At 40.7% G+C, this 18408-nt stretch overlaps 1 protein-coding gene across 1 annotated transcript in view; it reads right to left on the bottom strand.

Annotated features, from left to right (window-relative positions):
- Window positions 1-15199, bottom strand: part of kremen1 (kringle containing transmembrane protein 1) — a 56172-nt gene extending 40973 nt beyond the window's left edge. The window contains exon 1 of the mRNA XM_062418075.1: window positions 15121-15199. Coding sequence (XP_062274059.1) covers window positions 15121-15199 — 79 coding nt within the window. The remainder of the gene's footprint in view (window positions 1-15120) is intronic.
- Between the last annotated feature and the right edge of the window lie 3209 nt (window positions 15200-18408).

Genomic DNA, 18408 nt, shown 5'->3' with positions numbered 1-18408 from the left:
GTCACCATATGGGTTCCTCATTGCATGCAGCCTTTGATAAGCAGAGGATCTACGGCTTGTGATACAAGACATGATGGCTCACTGTTGCTAATGGTCTTGCATGGGGGTGTTTTCTCTTTTTTTTGGCCTGTAAATGGATGGTAAAATGATCTCTCAGTCAACTTGTGCTGTCAGATGCCCCGATAAACATATGCAGTGACAAAACATGCATTAATCTGCACTCCTACCCACATCATTCCAGCTCTTTCTTTCTCCTCTCCTTCTTCCCCCTCAAACTCATACTTCCCTCCAGTTGCACTTACAGTAAGAATGAAAGGGAGCAATTTTCATCAGCAGAGCAGCCGCAGTATTTTAAGATGGATCCGATGTGGAGGGAAGGAAGGACACACACACTCGCACACACACATAAGCATGCACACAGGCCCCTTTGTTCCCTCACTGGTAGGGCCAGTGTCATTGTGGTGATGCCATTCTCACCCACTCATCACTGTACTGTAGATATCGCCCACTGAGCTTGTGTGTGTTTGAACTTTTGTGTGCACGTGTCTGTCAATGCCCTAACTCCTCTCCTTACAATAGGCCCGGCTCTCAAGGGCAGTAATCAATTTGCGGTAACGTTATGTAAGCTGTTGGGCCGGTACGGCTTCGGCTCGCCTCCTGTCCACTCTCTTGTGGGATGATTTTCACATTTCTTATGGTTCCAATAATAACATTTCATTATATTGTCGAAGTAGTGTTGGACCTCAGATCCATATTTAGGCCCTTTGACCTGACCGTTAAATAAACTCAATCTAACATCAAAGTCAGATAACACCTCATGGAAAGGTGAACCATGAAAGAAGAAGAGAAGGGCTGTCGCTAAACACACCTGTTTTCGATCGTCCTGTTTGTGCTCAGGTTAGCTGGTATCTGAGGAATGTAAATTATATGTGGTTTGGTTTGGGCTGAAGCTCTGTCAGTGCTGTTGCAGGGGATTGTGTGCAACAGAACCCCCACCCCACCCACCGATCCAACACACACACACACATCACCTCCACTCTGTCTCTTCTTTCTCTCTCAGAGGTACTGTGTGATTACAGGTTCCAAGGAAGATGAGGTCTGACTTGGATAAATAAAGGTCTCAGGTTGAGGGGAGGGAGCGATGTGACCTGCCCTGCTAATGCAAAAACACACATACACACACACACACACACACACGAAACACTGCTGCACCAGATCAAAAGCTCAGTGCTTTTTTTCTGTTTAGTCTTAACAGGCATCATTATCAAAACAGAATGATGTGTCATCTTTAGCTGTCAGCTGAATGGATGATTTAAAATGTTGTGACAGTCAAATAACTTTTGTGGAAGGCAGTTTTTTTGTTTGTTTGTTTGTTTTTTTCAGCTTGAGAACTTTAACATTATGTCATGTCACCCCTCATGTTTAAATTCTTCCTTTTTCGGTGAGGGTGCAGGTGTTGATGAATATCTTTATAGCAGACTTTATCCAGTTTTCTCCTGACAGAGCACTCTGTTTGTTGCTGCTGTTTGGAAGTGAGTTCCATATTTTGCTCTTCAGTTTTGAATAGTTATTTCCTGTTGTGACAATTTCTTGCCAGCAATCATGTGACACCAACATTTTATTTGGCAAAATTAACAAATCAGAGCTATTTCTTCTCTGATGCAGTACCATTTGATACTTCAGTGTGGTCAGATAAGATTATTTCTTTCTTTGCTAAATGTAAAATTCTGCTTTGCTTTCATTTTCTATTACCTATATTCTATTTGATATTTAGTTAATTAAATAGAAGACTAAACAAGTCACAAGGAGTATGTGTTTGTTTACTTCCACATCAATGTTGTATTGTTGCGCAAACTAACAAAACTAGAAAAACAATCGCTGAATAAACCTTTACAGACAACATCCCTGCGTATTCTCCAAAATCCGACCGCCAAGGCTAAGTATCACCTCAGCTAAGGGATCCAGAGCCTTATAGGCAGATTTGAGGCCCCTTTTTGGTAATTGTTCCCTTCAGAAATGGAACAACATGGTCACTGGAAATTGGGTTGAACTTGGTCAAATGTCTCTGTGAGGCTTATAACCATGTGTTGTCATTACATGTAACTAAAGCAGACCAATGGTGGGTTTTTTTCACCCTTTGGGCAGTACAGAGAATTAGAGAGACAAAAGAGGGGAGTTTGCACAGGGGAGGTCAACATCAAAAGAGCAGTAATAGATGTATATCGAACACTGAGGTTAGAGCAACTTTTACTTCTTGTTTGCAGCGCTGGATTAACAGACCCCATGTGTGGAGCAAAAACATGCAACCATCCACATCCAATGAATCTCCAGTGCACTCGGTTGGAGAGAGTGGCAAACACATCAGAAAAAAAGGCTTCAGTGTGTTTGTTTTGCCAATCTTTGTAAACTACAGATGGGGGCATTGGTCTGTTCTCTCAGCATTCCTGGGTATGTTTAGTCGTTTTTACACTTTAAATCCCTGTACATTGGGGAGAAAAGCTCCTTTGCTAGAGCCACACACCAGTCAAGACGTTTTACTGTAATCTCTCGCTACACAGAATTGCTTTGTGCCTGTTGTTGGCTTTAGAACAATCCGCGATCATTATCACGCAAGCGTACATTCATCTCAATTTGTGTATTGTACTCTCTGTTATTTCCTAACATGTTTAAATCTTTCTTTTTTTAATTATCTTGCCTGAGTGACCTGGTCAGAGTACGAACAGAGCACACATTTCCACTGTATCAAATCACAAAAGGTTGTCAGATAAACGGCAACAGAGCATACTTCCCAGGACACAATAACAACAGCACAATAGGCTGCTACAGAGGGGACCACAGTGTTCAACATTCAGACCCCTTTTAACCAGCCACGTCTCCAGTTCCTGATCTTGACTGTGAAAGCGATCCTTTTTCACTGTGGTTTGTGAGACTGTGGGAAGAGCAGCAGTACTGGGAACCAGATGGCTCTGGTAAAAGATAGGGGGCATCCCACTGGCCTCCCTGAGACGAGGATCCATTACGTGGGATCTATTGAGGGCTAGCAGATTCTGTTTCATGGCATCGGCCGAGTGTGACCACCCCTCGGTTGGCGTTGGTCGTGGTCTGGTGCCACGTAGGCTGTTGTAGGCCAAGCCCGTTTTGTGTTCACCTTGGGGAGCTGTATTCACCTTCGATACAGGACAGACAACTAAATCAGGGCCTCTTGGGTTTCATCCCTCAAAGGACCTCACACTGCAATGGGATATCATTGGCTGACTTGGGGGACAATGGTTGTTTGTGAAAACGGTTGACTGGGATGTTCCTGTGCACTTGTAAAGTAGGGTCCATGAACTGTTTAAGCTCACTTAACTATCACAGGGGGTATCACAGTTTGGGTTAATGGATGTCTATCTACATATTCTTTCAAAAACGACCACACCGAACTGTGTTGTCCAACCTTTGGTCTGCGCTCTCTGATCCACTGCACATTTCCCTGTCACGGCTTCTTAGCTCTGCCCGCTACTGGCATTGTTCCTTTGTTTGCTGTCCACTTAGCTGTGTCTGCTCCCTTCACTTGTCCAAATGTTTGCTCTGTCCACTTAGCCATGTCCACTTGCTTGGCCTTGTCAAATCAGTCCTGTCTGTGGGCGTTTCCTGCAAGGAGGAAAGGCGACAATTTGCCTTTTCGGCCACAAATTGCTTCAGCTGGACACAAACCAGACCCCGGGGCTCAGCAGTGAAATTACTCTCCATTTATTTAAAGTGGTTGCCATTACTCTACCACAGTAGAGCGCAGACCTCAGTGGCCCCGGACCAACCATAACTTCAGTATAAAAAGAACTAAAGTTCGCCGGACAGGTCATGCCTCACACAGTAGCAATTCAATATCCTCCCGTTATGTTCTTGGTTACGCTTCTCAAAACTCAGAATTGCATGTGACACCACAAAAATACATGGTTGCTTTGAAACTCAGTCTGTGGAGACCTTTACAAAAACACCCAACCAATCACTGGCGAGATGTTTGGAACATGTTACACGTTTGAATCAAAGAAAGAATAACAGATCATTTACCTTAATCATACTTTGTCAAAAGCTTTATTAATAGTATTTTCAGAAAGAGAAATACAGAGACAAGAAGCCAGAATGGTTTTGAGGTTGTACCAAAACAAATCAAACCAAAGTCTAATAATTTTATTTTCTCAATACACCACCAATGACCACTGTTCGGAAACAGCAAGGTTGCACTTCCTTATACTGTATCAACATGCTTAAGGCTGATGACACTCCAATTTAGTTTCTAGGGCTGCCCCTACCTTAGTTCAAGCCCTTGATTTCACTTCATTGTATGAATCCTATATTGAAGGGACAAAGTTATATTTTGTCTAATGTTTTCATGCATCAGTCACTTGCTCCCCAGGGCCATACAGCCTCCTTTAAAATTCCATTCTCTGTGAATTAAATTTAGTTTTGATAATGAAAACAATTGTTTGTTTGAAAGTTAATAGAATTCATGGAAGAACATAAGGCTCTGTGGTATTTCATTACTGTTCTCTGACTATTTGATTTACCTCGCTTGCCCTGGAGTGTGTTCCAGCTGATGGGCTCTGACTGCTGGAGAGAGGACCAGCAAAGCTGAGAGAGAATGTCATTCGGCATTGACTGGAGTGGGTCTCTTCATGCATACGCAAATGTCAAGTTACACAGAGAGGCCAGGGAATACAGCTCATGCATAATAGTATTAAAATGTACGAAGGAAAGGAAGGGAAGAGAGAGGTGAATCGGTTGACAAAGACGGAGGAAGAAAAGTTGAAGAAAAATGTAGATAGGTTGAGATGAGGAGAGTTGTGGTAGATGGTACATCGTTTTTGAGAGCTCCGTCCAAAACCAACATGTCACAGTTCATTCAGAAAAATACTCTGACTAGTCCTGACTGACCTTTGAGCAACAAAACCTCACAAACCACTATTCTGGCCACATGAGTGCTCTCTCCCACCTAAACATTGTTTATCTCTTTCAGGCTTGACAGCTGTGTACAGCCAGCAGCGGCTTGACAGCTTAATTTCATGTTGTCTCACAGGACCGCCTCCATGGATCAGGGACTGGAGTGACACACTCAACCTTGCAATATTTTGTTTGGGGACGCCTCTTTCTCTCGTCGGTCCGTGCTTTACATGACTATCGCATCCGTCATGCCTCGTCACCTCTGAGGGGGGCTACCTATCACCATCATGTTTCCTGAAGCTGTAACTGGCAAGGCTGCTTTGCATGCTGGGTCGTCCGACCAACCGCCTGAGCAGGTGTTGATTTGCACAAGGTGAGAGAAAAAAAGACTGAGCGGAAGTTTAAAAAGAGAAAGAGAGAGAGCAGGGAGTGACACAGAAAGAGGTACTTTGATCAAACAAATGTAAGCCTTTGAACACGACAGGACGAGAATCACAGCGGCATGATAATAAGCATGATTGTGTTTATAATAACTAGGTCTGTTGCTCCGTCTTAGTGGTTGGCGGTTTTCTGGGCGGTCCAATCCCTTGGCATGAAAGAACGAGGGCGTTGCCCGCAACTTGACCTTCACAGGGCACCACCCAGAGGTCAACAGGAAGTAAATGGGCAGAAGCTTGACACAGAGGCACACATTTCTGACCTAAAGTATTTTTTTTCTCTCGTCTTCTGTTACCAAACGTGAGCCAGATTCCACTTCGTTTCAGCCAAGTAAATGAGGGAATTCTTCAAAACTTTGGCCTGTCTTCACAAGTCAAGACATGCTGAGTATCATGAGTGTTGGGATATGCAAAAAGGAAAATACTCTGCTCTATTTTCTTCCATTTCAAACTTTATACTCTTCTGGCTCTGTCCGTAAGTGCGACTTTTTGTGTCTCCTCATCTATCAAAACTGGATAGCTGCTGTGAACTAGCATTGCTGTCACAGATGCACTAGATGAGGGTATTTTCGCACATACTTCATCCCATTAAAATATAAAGAGGTTTGCATGATCAGCTCTGGATTAGTTTCTGATCTACTTTATAGTCCATTAAGTATTATACAAATGTACAGTAATACTGGGGGATTTTCAGGGGAAGGGATAGCCAATCATCTCTGCCAATTTCTTTATGTGAAACTGAAACTGGTAACATATGAACATGTGAAACATTTTATATTATAAATTATAAAATTGTTTTAGGAGTGAAGTGTTGATTATGTTCTACATGTTTCTTGATTAATCTTTCAATCTAATGCCAAATATATAAATGTCAAATGATAATGAAACATTATCATCATAATATGCATGTTTTGTCCAATCAACACTCAAAAAGTCAAGATTATTACATTTACAGTGAAGAATGTGGCTGCAGAGAATGAAGGAATGTTTTGCATTTTGCTTAATGAAACAATTACTCAATTATCAAAATTATAACTTTTTTTCTTCTAGGAATCAATTGATAAACTAACTGACTAGCAATATGAGCTACAGCTGCTACACTTTAGCGCATGTGCATTGGGAGTAACCTCAGCAAGGATGCTAATCTAACAGTTCAGAGCAGGGTAGCATTTTTAGCATCTCTGCACTATAACCCTGTGGCCTTGTCTGTTTTTGGTCACTTCACGGTCCCAGTGGCAGTTGGAGTCCATATGCCAAGTTGGTTTTTGTCAGTGTGTTTTGTTGTCTTGCTAAACTTAACCTCTTGGGGCATTCCATTGAAGATTTATGAGGGTTCCATATGGGCTGGTGTGCAACTGATTATGCATGGACACAACAAAAGAGGCTGGCTGGGTTTACCATGAAAACAATCAGGACATACTGACTGATCCTGCATACAACCTGAAGGACATTTAAAGGAATACTGTAAACCAAACGACACAAACGTTTTAGGGAGATTAGCCCATTTGTTAGCTTCTAATAACTAATGAGATTGTTTTGTTCTGTGATTGATGCCAACACTTTTGCATGCCCTTGACTGAAAGGAAAGGGACTCATATTATCAGAAAAAGTCAGACAAAGAAAATAATAGCTTCAAAACTAATCATTTAAATACTTTTGGTGTGATATGTAGAGGTATGAAGATACTGCTCGGAGCTAAACCCAGTACAAGATAAATACATGTTATGAGGCACTCTAAGGAACCAAACAACTTAATTTGAAAAATGTCAGCAATAGCTTCTCTCTGTTAATAAATAGATGCTGTTAATGAAGATGACTGAAAAAAATTATCTACACATTGTTAGGAACAATTGTTAATATTCATGTTGAGAGTGTAGATCAAATCATTCCCACTATGAACCATTTCATGTTATTAGCTTTTATGTTTTTTCCAGTGTCATAAACAAGATCTTATACAAAATATGACACAAAGGAATGTGATACAAGGAGATTTTTTTCCACTGAGGTGAGCACTGGAAGTCCAAGTGCACAGGACGTCTAACTGTCAACAACAAAAGAATCTTAACACAGTATTAATTAGTTTTTTGTGGCATTTGAGGAAGCTGTAACACTGACTTATAGATGTTACAGTGAACATATTGACACATTGAGACAACACGTATCTACATCAGCATGAATGTGGTGTTTCATTTTTCGCAACAACTGATTAATCTAAATTCAATATTGAGCTACAAGGTTTGCTCTCCACCAGCTCCTGAAGGGAATATTTGGCAGCTACACTCTCATTAAATAACTCTGTTCACTGGGTAATAGTATTAAATGATGGGCAGGCAGGCGTACAGTGGATTTATCAGAGCGTTTCAGTGAAAACAGCTGCAAAACAGTAACCTTCTGTAGTAAACTCCAAAAAATGAGGTGAAAGATGCTGAAGCACTACAGAAGGAAACTGCAAAATTGCGTGATAATCCTCCCTGATTTCAATACTACAAGCAACCCGTCCAAATTATGTGTAATCATGTAATCCAATTTTTATTGAAATGATCCACATACTATCTTTTTCTTGAGTTCTCAATCTCACCTCATGGTCTTCGTCAGCAGATTAATACCTTTACGCTTACTATATGATTACTCCTTTAAAAGCAAGCTGACGCTTATATTGTGATGTTCAGTGACAGTCGGTGTTCAATAATTTGTACTTTTCAATTATTGCAAACTCGAAGTTCTGAGCCTAAATTAAGCATAAGTCTAAACCCTAAAGGAAGTCAAAGGTGAAATGAACGTGCCTTGCAAAAAAATGTACTCACTCTGCAGGTTTAAACTCTGACCGGTCATATCTTTAATCATGACTCAGTATAGTACACCAATCTACTGTAGTGGTTTGTCTGAACTGTGCCTGCTGCACAGAAGCTCACAAGGGATGAGAGGTTTCCATCTCCATCTCTGAACCGGAAAAGCGGGGGGGACCGCAGGGCCCACATCTGAGACCCAGACCCCATGCAACCTCTTCCCATAATGCCTTCTGACAGTCCGTACACTGAGCACAGAGGGTTTACCCGCACACCAAAAGCCCTTATGTTAAACTCTTTAAGAACCCGCTGTCTCTCCTCAAACCAACGCTCCATTGCAGACACCTCTGCCAACACAAGCTCATGTTTCTTCAAACGGCTGAAGATGGTCTGTTATTATCTTTGAGACGATTGAGAGTATCTCTCCTCTCTCTCCCTCTCTCTATCTCATACGCACAAACACACACACACATACACACACACACACACACACACACACACACACACACACACACACACACACACACACAGACACACAGACACACAGACACACACACACACACACACACACACACACTGACAAAGACCCCTCTATCACAGGGGTCATAAACTGCACTGTATGGACTGCGTTTACAAGTGGAGAGTGGATTAAGTCAAGACAGATTTGGTGATTGGGTGTATGAGGAAGAGTCATGGTTTGGGCAGAGATGGATAATTCATGTGTGTGTGTGTATGGAAGAGGGTGGGGGGTGTTGAAGGGAGGAGGGACCTCAGATAGAGTATGTGAGATCTCTTGGTTTGACACTTGACGTGGCCCCTTTAAAATCCTGAGCAGGAACATTGGAAGTTTATAGAGACTCCAGATGGCCACAGCTGCCTCACATTTTAATTTTACTCAAACACACATGTAGTGCTGAAATTATTATCTGATTAATCAATCAGTGAAGTGACAAAAAATTAATCTTCAAAAAACAGGCATAATGTCAAACATGTTGATTTCAACAACCTAAATGTGAGGGTTTGCTGCTGTTCTTTGCTATATATTGTAAATTTGGACAGGTGGGCAGACAAAACAAGCAAGTTAAAGATAAAGACATTACCTTGTGCTCTGGGACACTATAGTGGCCATTTTTCACAATTTTCTGACATTTTATAGACATATTCATTGATTTATCATAAAAGGATCAACTTTGAATATACAGTTCTTAAATGGGACAGATCATGCTTTTTGTGACTTTCTGTTATTTTTTTACCGTTATAATGTCTGTCTTTGTTAAACATGATCAAAGATCCAAAATTTGTCATAAGTCATAAGCCAAGGCTCCAGTCTGCTCTGAATGCTTTGTTTGCAATGTCATCTCTCCTCCATGTGGTGACATGCTTAAAAAGGACCATCCACGTAGCCTTTGTTGCTAAGGTTGCTCCAGGAGTTGCTCAGGCTGACCCCTGCATAATCAGACAAGAATGTGTGGATATATTTGAGAAGTTTCCATTTTGAGTAAAGGAGGAGAAAAATAAGTGAAATCCAACTACATACTACTGTGTGTTTATGTAGCCTCCCGAGCCACCAGATGTCAGCCAAGATGCAGCTTCTACAAGCTAACCAATCAGAACACAGTGGGCTAATTGGGAGGGTTCCCTTAAAGAGACAGCAGCTAAAATGGACTGTTTTAGACAGAGACTGAACTGAGGGTCTTCATAAAGGGTCAGTACAAGATAAGTATGTTTTTGACTGTAAATCATGCATCAAATGAACAGTGCAAATCAACATCTTCCAGTAGAACCACATGATATAAATATAGACCTTATCTGCTGATGAAGATCATGTGATATGATCAGAAGCCTAAAATAAACAACTTAATGAACTTTGTGGTGAGACTGTTTTCCCAACTGCTGTCTCCAAGGTCAAGAATGTACTTTGAATCTCAACAGATCAATCAATAATGAAAATATCCATTAGTTGCAGCCCTACAGACACACACACGCGGGTAAGTTCACAAGCAAAACACTAACCACTGAAGATCCCGACAGACTAATGCCAGAATTTGACAAAATCCTTGACTTACAGACAAAGAAATGTTGAGGAGCTTCTGGCATCCTTCTCTTTGCTTTTTTGAAGATAGGTTAGCATGTACATGCACAAACACACACAGCCGATCCATCTTTTTAAACTTGACGTTAAGCCAAATAACTGAAAATAACCATAAGCCATACAGCCACTGCAGATTCCTATCAATCACACATCAAACCTAGTGAACACAGAAGCTGCACAACTGTTGCCAGGACCAATAACTACAATCCAAACCTCTGTGTGAGCTACATCTCAGGAGTTCGTGCAATGATTTAAACCACGCTCCGGCCACCTCGCCTTACTTGTTGCACCGCACAGCAACGCCCAGTTCCGTCTGCGGCCGAGTGCGATGAATCTGACAGAGTCCAGGCCAACACTGTGCCCTGCTGGACAACGATCAGACAGGGAGCAGGAAAGAGAGCGGCTTGCCAGATGAAACAGAGGGTTGCCAGTTTATGCAGCAGCTCATATGCATGTCAAGCTACAAAGAGATATCACAACACATGCTGTCATTCATCCACCCATCACTCTATCTGTTGTCAGCACTGCTTCAAGGAAGAAACTAAAGCGCTGGTGGTGAATAAGGTTAAAAAGTTTAAATATCTCTAGTTCTAGTGTCTCTTGCCACAAGTTAGTTTGATGAGATGCCTCACTGCACAGAAATCATCCATTGCATATATTCCCAGTGTGGCCTTACAAGTTTTTTTCATGCATTTCCAGTTAAGTAAACTTGGCAAAGACTGCAGATGAAAAAAAAAGCCTATAAGGCAAATCTGCGCCTCCTCCAATCAGTCTAAGATTCAGTTGGTTGAGCACAGGCTGATATTAACTTAATGTTTTCTTCATTGAGCCTTATTACTGACAACTCTGCCTTCTGTGATCTCATAATCAGAATGCCTTCCATATCACCAAAATGTCACAAGTTGCCCTTTTCAAGTCTCTGCTTGACAGAGCCAAAGCTGTTTTCTTTTAAAAGTAATAGAAGGAAAGTCCAGAGATACACAGGTTGTGACTCCACTTGTTTTAGTTTGTTCTGACTTTGAAAAGTGGGCTCAGATAGATCAACTGTTACTAACAGTTTTGCCTTGTGACCCTTTTAAATCAAATTGTAAGCAATGCCTGCTTACAATCTTTTGCCACAGGTTGCATATGACTTTGATCTGTGAGCAGATCTAGAAGGCCTAAAAAGGTAAAAGTATCCAGTGTTTTTTTCCACAAGAAGAACGCAAAGATTAAAGTAATAGTTTAACATTTTGGGAAATACATTAAGTCAGTTTCCGGCGGAGATTTAGGTGATAAGATTGATGTCACTTTCATATCTGTCTGTTTAATTATACAGCTATGGTCATCAGCCAGTTAGCTTAGCTTAGTACAAAAACTGGAACTAGCCTGGCCAACGGTACCAAAAACCCACCTAACAGCACCTCTAAAGCATACTAATTTAGATATTATATCTTGTTTATTTCATCTGTACAATAAGTAAAATGTAAAAAAAAAAAAAAAAAAATGTGTTTTAGGAGAGTTTATGTGCAGGACCATTTCAGTTGCAAGGCAATAAGTTGAGTTACTGCTCCAGGAAAAGAAACTGTCTGTATTTATACGGCTTAATCAAACATGGCACAACTTTAATCCTGTCTACAGGATTTTGTTACCTGGAGTAAGTTAACAGTTAACAGTCCTCTGGTTGTAGCTCCATATTTAACCAAAAGATGTGAGAGTGGTATCAATCTTCTCATCTAACTTTGGGCAAGAAAGCAAATGACTTACTTTAATCTTCCCCCCGACCACAGGTGGGGAACCACTAAGATAGATAGATAGGGATATAAGTTATCCCTGCAGGTATGAACAGGAAAACAGCTTGCTCACCATGCTACTGAATTTAAAATGGATCACTTTTAAGGTGAGCCACAGCAGCACTGCCAGCTTCATCAAAAAGCTGCCCCAGCCTCCACTTCAATGGGATGTTGCATCATTTACATAAACAAAAGAAGGACATGTATGTGCGTGATGCACTGTGGGACTCTCGCCATCACTTTCACCAGAGCCACGCATCTCTAGCCTGCCAGTAAGACTGGTCATAATAGGAACATCAAGAAACAAAATAATTCTCTGCTGATTAGCCGGCTCGAGCTTGTTCACGACACCAACACCATCAGCTGCATCATTACCGGCTTACAGAGCAACTCAATTACGCCTCATCTTGACAGCTCTGACAGGATTCAGCTTCCACTTGTGTGTACATTTGTGTGAAGGGTCTAAGCAGCTGCCAAGTGAGCAACAGCAGGCCTCAGTCAGAAAAAAACAGCATGTGGGAGTCTGAGATGAGTTTTTTTATAAAGCCTCTAAGTTCAGGTGTGTCACTGGATGAGAAATCCTATACATTATGGATAAGAGTCTGTGTTTAACTAACACTCACACAACATGAAGTGTGCTATATGGAAGAAGAGTCATTCTCACACTATAGCTTGCATAAAGGCACTTAGCTGCTCTACAGATACAACTGCCACACCGTCATCTGTAACCTTTAGCTACATTTTCACTCTTTTCCTTTTCATATGCATATGCGTGTATGTGTGTATACATCTCTGTGTGTGTCTGCATATCACTGAGCGCATGATTATCCCTCAGCGCAGGATGAAAAACACTTTCACCGTTAATACAATTCGGCTCGATGTGATGCTGCAGTCTACCAGGACAGTGAAAGCAATTCGGTGTAATTGTTTTAGACGGTGTGTCACAAAAGCAACAGCAGCAGGCTTTCTGCAGAGCATTAATAAACTGCTGCATGACTGTAGCAGTTAAAGGAAAATTCTGCTTTGTTTAAGAATTCATATTTGCACATGCCCAGATTTTTATTTCTTCATAACACCACACAAACGTGCCCTGGATTCATCTGACAGAGTTGTTTATGCTCATAAAATGCATTTGGATGGCGCTAAACCACATTAATAACACATAATACCAAAGTCAATCAGTGCAAACCAGGAGTTGCGTCTCCGTTTTGCTTGTTTTGGAGAGCCAATCTGCCCTCAACCTAGCTAATCCACTTCCCCTGAGGGTCCTGCTTTTACCAAAATGCCTTGCACTAATCTCCAAAGCATGAACATGTTCACTTCAACTCCTTCAATATATTTCTCCTGTTTAAAAATGAACACAAAACTGTACATCTAAAAAAAACTTGACTTGTACAGTACTTAGATTCTGAGAGCATGCCATTTAAAAATCAAAGATTTCCACTCATATGTAACATATGTGACCAGTTTTCAGCCAATAAACTCTATGGCAACTCCAGACTTTTAGCAAGTCATCTGTGGTTGTGAGAAAAACAACCACTAAATAACAACGAAAGCTTAACTAACTGCTGTGTTTTTACTGTAAGTGCACAATGGTTTTAGGGTGGATTTTTCCTTTTGGTGTTGTCAGGTTTCACATTCAGTCTGACCTTTTAATTGCACAGTCTAAACATATTAAGGGCATCTGGCCAAAATAGAGCAAAGACAGCATGAAAACATTCAATTCTGTTGCATTTACAACATGAGGACTGACTTCTTGTAGAGGCATGAAATTATTGTTTTACTGTACAGTAAATATGGCACAGCTGACTTAAACTAAACATAAACTTGGCCTTTTTTCTCCCCAGTGTTATGAGGGGGAATACCATTGCTTTAAATACTTTGTTAATACATAGGTACACATGGGAGTACTTACGCACTAGCCCAGATGGTGGACCCTCTAATTTGAAATCCAAGGGTATAATTAAGAGACAAAAAAATTAAAAAGGAAAGCATGAGGATTTGCTGCTTCGACATGAAACGCGGCACAAATTACAGCAAGGAGAAGCTTGGTTTGTGTGGTCATCATTATTAGATATTCACATTAAAACTCAATTTTCTCTGGGAAGGCAGCTTTGAATGGGGATCCGGCTGTAACTTTGAAGCTCTGCAGATAGACTCGAGCATATTTCTGCATATTAGTCTGAGCTTGATGGTAAATTAAATGGATGTTATCAGATGACGGAGCTGAGGGTTTCAAGTTCATTACGGGGGGAGCTGGTGTCTGTATGGGTCAATTAAAGACACGTAACCTGCAGTGGCAGTGCAGCCAAGACAAATATTGTGATGGAGATTAAAATGACAGTGCTTTCTTTGCAATATCCCTTGATAATGTGATAAATCAATGGATTTTACGGTGATCAATCATCTACAATGCCGAGCTGACGCAGATGCAGGTAAACACAGCAGGACAAGAAGCTCAGGGTACGTGCTGGAGAGTGGAGTCAGTGCGTAAAAGCTGGTTTGGGTTGCCAGCCCGTCGTTTCCCTGTTAAAAAACGTAGCATTTAAAACAACTTAACACGTGTTTCTAGTTGTTTCCAAGCATTTCTAGATTTGCATGGATCTCCAATTTTGGAGGATTGTGTCTGTAAGTCAGAGTGCACCTTTGGATACGGTTTGGACCAGAAATGTTTACTCTGTAGGTGTGGAGGTAACAGTGAAACGTCTGATCACGCCGCTCGCATTACCTCACCTTTCTGTTTTTAAACTAATCACCAATTTCCTTTTTTTGCTTTGGCTGCCCTCTTGAAACCTCCAAATTAAAGACCTCATGCCGTTTGGGAAGAAGCAGTGCCGTAGTGGGATTTGAACCTAAAGCGATGAATGAAGTTACTGCGACTGCACATGTTCGCGGAGAAATGAGAAAACATCTCCATAGCATTAAAATGTATACCCCAGTGTTTCCATGTGAACTCACAGTGACACATGTAGATGGTCTACAATGATATTGTCATACTTTTACGACCCGGTGCGTAAGAGAGCAACTTTGTAGACGCAGCCGACAACGTAGATATTTATCGGAAGATATCCCCGAGAAAGACGCAAACAATTGGGAAGAAAAGTTTCACTCACCGGTCTCGAAATGATTGAACGCCGCAGAAGAAATAAACCCCGCGAGAAGAAGAGCAGAGGTGACTGTCCAGGAATCCATCGTGTGATTAAAGAGTCTGAACTGGCTCTCAGGTGAAGTGCAGTCTGAAGGACGGATGCGCAGACCGGCGGGCTGCTGGACTGGCTGTCTGACTGTCCGGGTCTGTGCAGGAGTCGCACTTTGGTCGACGTTAAAAGTCCCTGAACTTCAAGGCAGGTCCCTCAACTACAACTACCACACTGACACCACAAAGACGGGACTAGATAGTAGAAAGCAGGGATCCTATTTCCAACCCATGTGACAGGAAATAGGGGCAATAGATTCAACCTGCAGCGCTGGGGAAGCAGCAGAAAGAAAAGAGGAGGTGGAGGGAGGGTGGCGGTGCTGGGGTTTGGAGGCTGGACTCAGTGCTGCAATGAACAGCAGGTTAGTAAAGTGTAAACCTCCTTTTTCTCTTAGAAGACTGCATATTCCCAATGTAATAGCGTTATAATACAACAGCATATCAATAGTGTAAGGAAACTATTATAGTAGGTCAAAACTACCATAAAGCACGAAAAGTTCATTATGCATAAACTATTAGGTCCCTATAGTGATGTTACAGGCATACAAGTGATACCACAGAAGACCAGAGCTACCATAAAGTTTGACAGTTCATGGAGTACTAGAGGCACACAATAAGTCCCCTGTGGAATATTATGGGTGTATTGTCTTGACTTTTATGGTGAGGTCTCAGTCTACTTGGGGGTCCATTGCGTTTGGAAACCCCTGGGCTATGACATGCTTGCTCAATACTAAACTGCACACAAAGGCCTCAGCAATGCATCATTTTAATGGCTATACTAAAGAAAAGGGGGTTAAGTGAATAAGGAAGATTTGCACATCATCCTGCAGAGTAGCTGTTGTATTATGTTGATTCATTGAGATGTGGATGAGGCTGGGTTCAATATTTAAGTTAAATATTTCATGAAACAGAAATACAAAAGTTGTTCCTGCTGCTGGAGTTGTGATCAAAGAAACTTAAAAAAAATCCTACATATTCTTTAATTTTCTTTTTTTTTGCTAACATGTGTTAAATAGAAGTAAAAACCATTGGTGGGAATAAATGGAAGACGAAGACACCTTTCTTTGTGTGTATTTTTCTAATCTATAGATGAAAAAATGTTTTTCTGTCTTACTGAGTTGTATAAAAAATTAGCAAATTATTTTCATGTCAATTTCAGATATTAATGTATACTAGTGACACTGCAAAAATGTAATTCCTAAAGGCAATTCAATATTTTAATGTACAATAAATATGTGGAAAAATACTGATTGTACTCCTTGAATGACTTCACATTCATTAAAGTTTTTCTTATCTCATTCACGGAATAGAAACAGGTGCACAGAGTGTGTGCTTTTCACCTCTTCGCCATCTCAGGCTGGCAGTCCCATCCCATCTTCAGTGTAAAACAGCACCCTCGTGTGTTTCACTGCAAGAATCATGCAACACTGTGAAGAGGTGTCCAAACCAAAAGCAGCCAGGAGCCTAAAAATAGAAAATACAGTATGATCTCACCACTCTTTAAGAAAGAAAGCCCAACATTTGTTTTGCCAAAACTGAGGGTTGAGATGGAGTGCACTGGGAAAGTAATCTAGCATAATGTGTGCCCTTCTGAGAAATGTACTGTAAGTGTGTAGCTCAGCGATAGTAAAAAAAACAAACTCACTTATATTACAGTGAAAGAATGTATTATAATCATACTGTTATTATACTATGACTGAGATGTCCCCAACCAACCCTGTTTAGTTTAAAGTTACAATGTGACATTAACTGCACCAAATCTCAAATCAGTGGTATAGTGAAGGTACATTTACACACACTGTACTTAAGACTTAAATATGATTTTGAGGTACTCAAGCTTTACTTGAGTATTTTCAATCTCTACACTTCTTGTTTTTCAGAAACATTAGACTTTTTACTTTAATCCATTTATTTCAAAGCTACTAGTTAATTTGCAGATTGAGATTTTATGTACCATAATATAATAGATTTGTATACACAATTAACTTTCCCAACAGTGCTTATAAGTAGTTTAAATGAGTTCAACCTCTCAGCTACATTTAAATGTGCCTAACTCGTGTCTGCATCTGTATATACTGATATTAGTTTACTGTGTAATAATATTACACAGTAACATTACTTTTGACACTTAAAGTACATGTGGCTGGTAATACTTTTGTAGGGCTGCAACTAACACGTATTGTCATTAATGATTACTCTAGAAATTATTTTCTCAATTAAATTCAAAGAAGTAATTGTGATTGTTCCATTTGTCTTATTCATATGTTTCATCTCTTAGTTCAAAACCAAAAGAGATTCACTTTACTCTTAAAAACAACACAAAATATTCTCATTGGAGAAGCAGTAGATTTTTGCCATTTTTGCTTAAAACTGCTCAAATGATTATCAAAATTGTTGCAGATTAATTTTCTGTTTATGAAATGATTGATTTCTAGACCAATCATCACTTCTCTTGACTTCTGACTTGTGAATTCAAGTAAATCATATTAATACATGTTACACCACTGTATTATATTATATTATATCAATATTTATCCAGGATAGTGTCTGTGCTCATCCCAAGCTCACTTAATGCCTTCAGGTTTAGTAAATTAGTTGTGTCCATATGAAAATGAACCTGAATTGGGCTCATTACCTCCCATCTTCACTGCTATCAGTGCTGTGATGCAGTTGTAGTAGCAAGGCCCCCTTTGTCTTCTTTGTCTCTCTCTCTCTCTTTCTCTCTCTCTCTGTGTATGTGTGTGTATATGTGTGTGTGTGTGTGTGTGTGTGTGTGTGTGTGTGTGTGTGTGTGTGTGTGTGTGTGTGTGTGTGTGTGTGTGTGTGTGTGTGTGTGATATCACATGTTGGGCTTGTCTGAACAGGCTGCCCGGCCACATTCCTTGTGGTCTGCTGGAGTTACTGTAATTCTGTTCTGTATTTTTGCTCTCGCCAGATAAAACTCAGCACTTCCACACATGACATTCACACTTCATTCTTTTTTTTCGGCATTTTGCCGTTTAGACAGTTCCGATTGAATTTCTCAATAAGTTGAAAACATCAGACAATTATTCAAAATTCCTCAAAGTACCATGTACATGCATTTTTAGCATGGATGGCTACAGTAAGAGCTGAGCCCCTCACCCTGCCAGTGTGTTCTGCCTGATGAGTTATGCAGGATGGATACTGAAGGTCACAGCAAGAATAATCCACTGAGATGTATCAG

This window comes from Scomber scombrus, chromosome 4, assembly GCF_963691925.1.
Source record: "Scomber scombrus chromosome 4, fScoSco1.1, whole genome shotgun sequence".
Taxonomy (NCBI): domain Eukaryota; kingdom Metazoa; phylum Chordata; class Actinopteri; order Scombriformes; family Scombridae; genus Scomber; species Scomber scombrus.
Note: the sequence above shows the minus strand (reverse complement) of the source record. Positions and strands in the feature narration are given on the sequence as shown.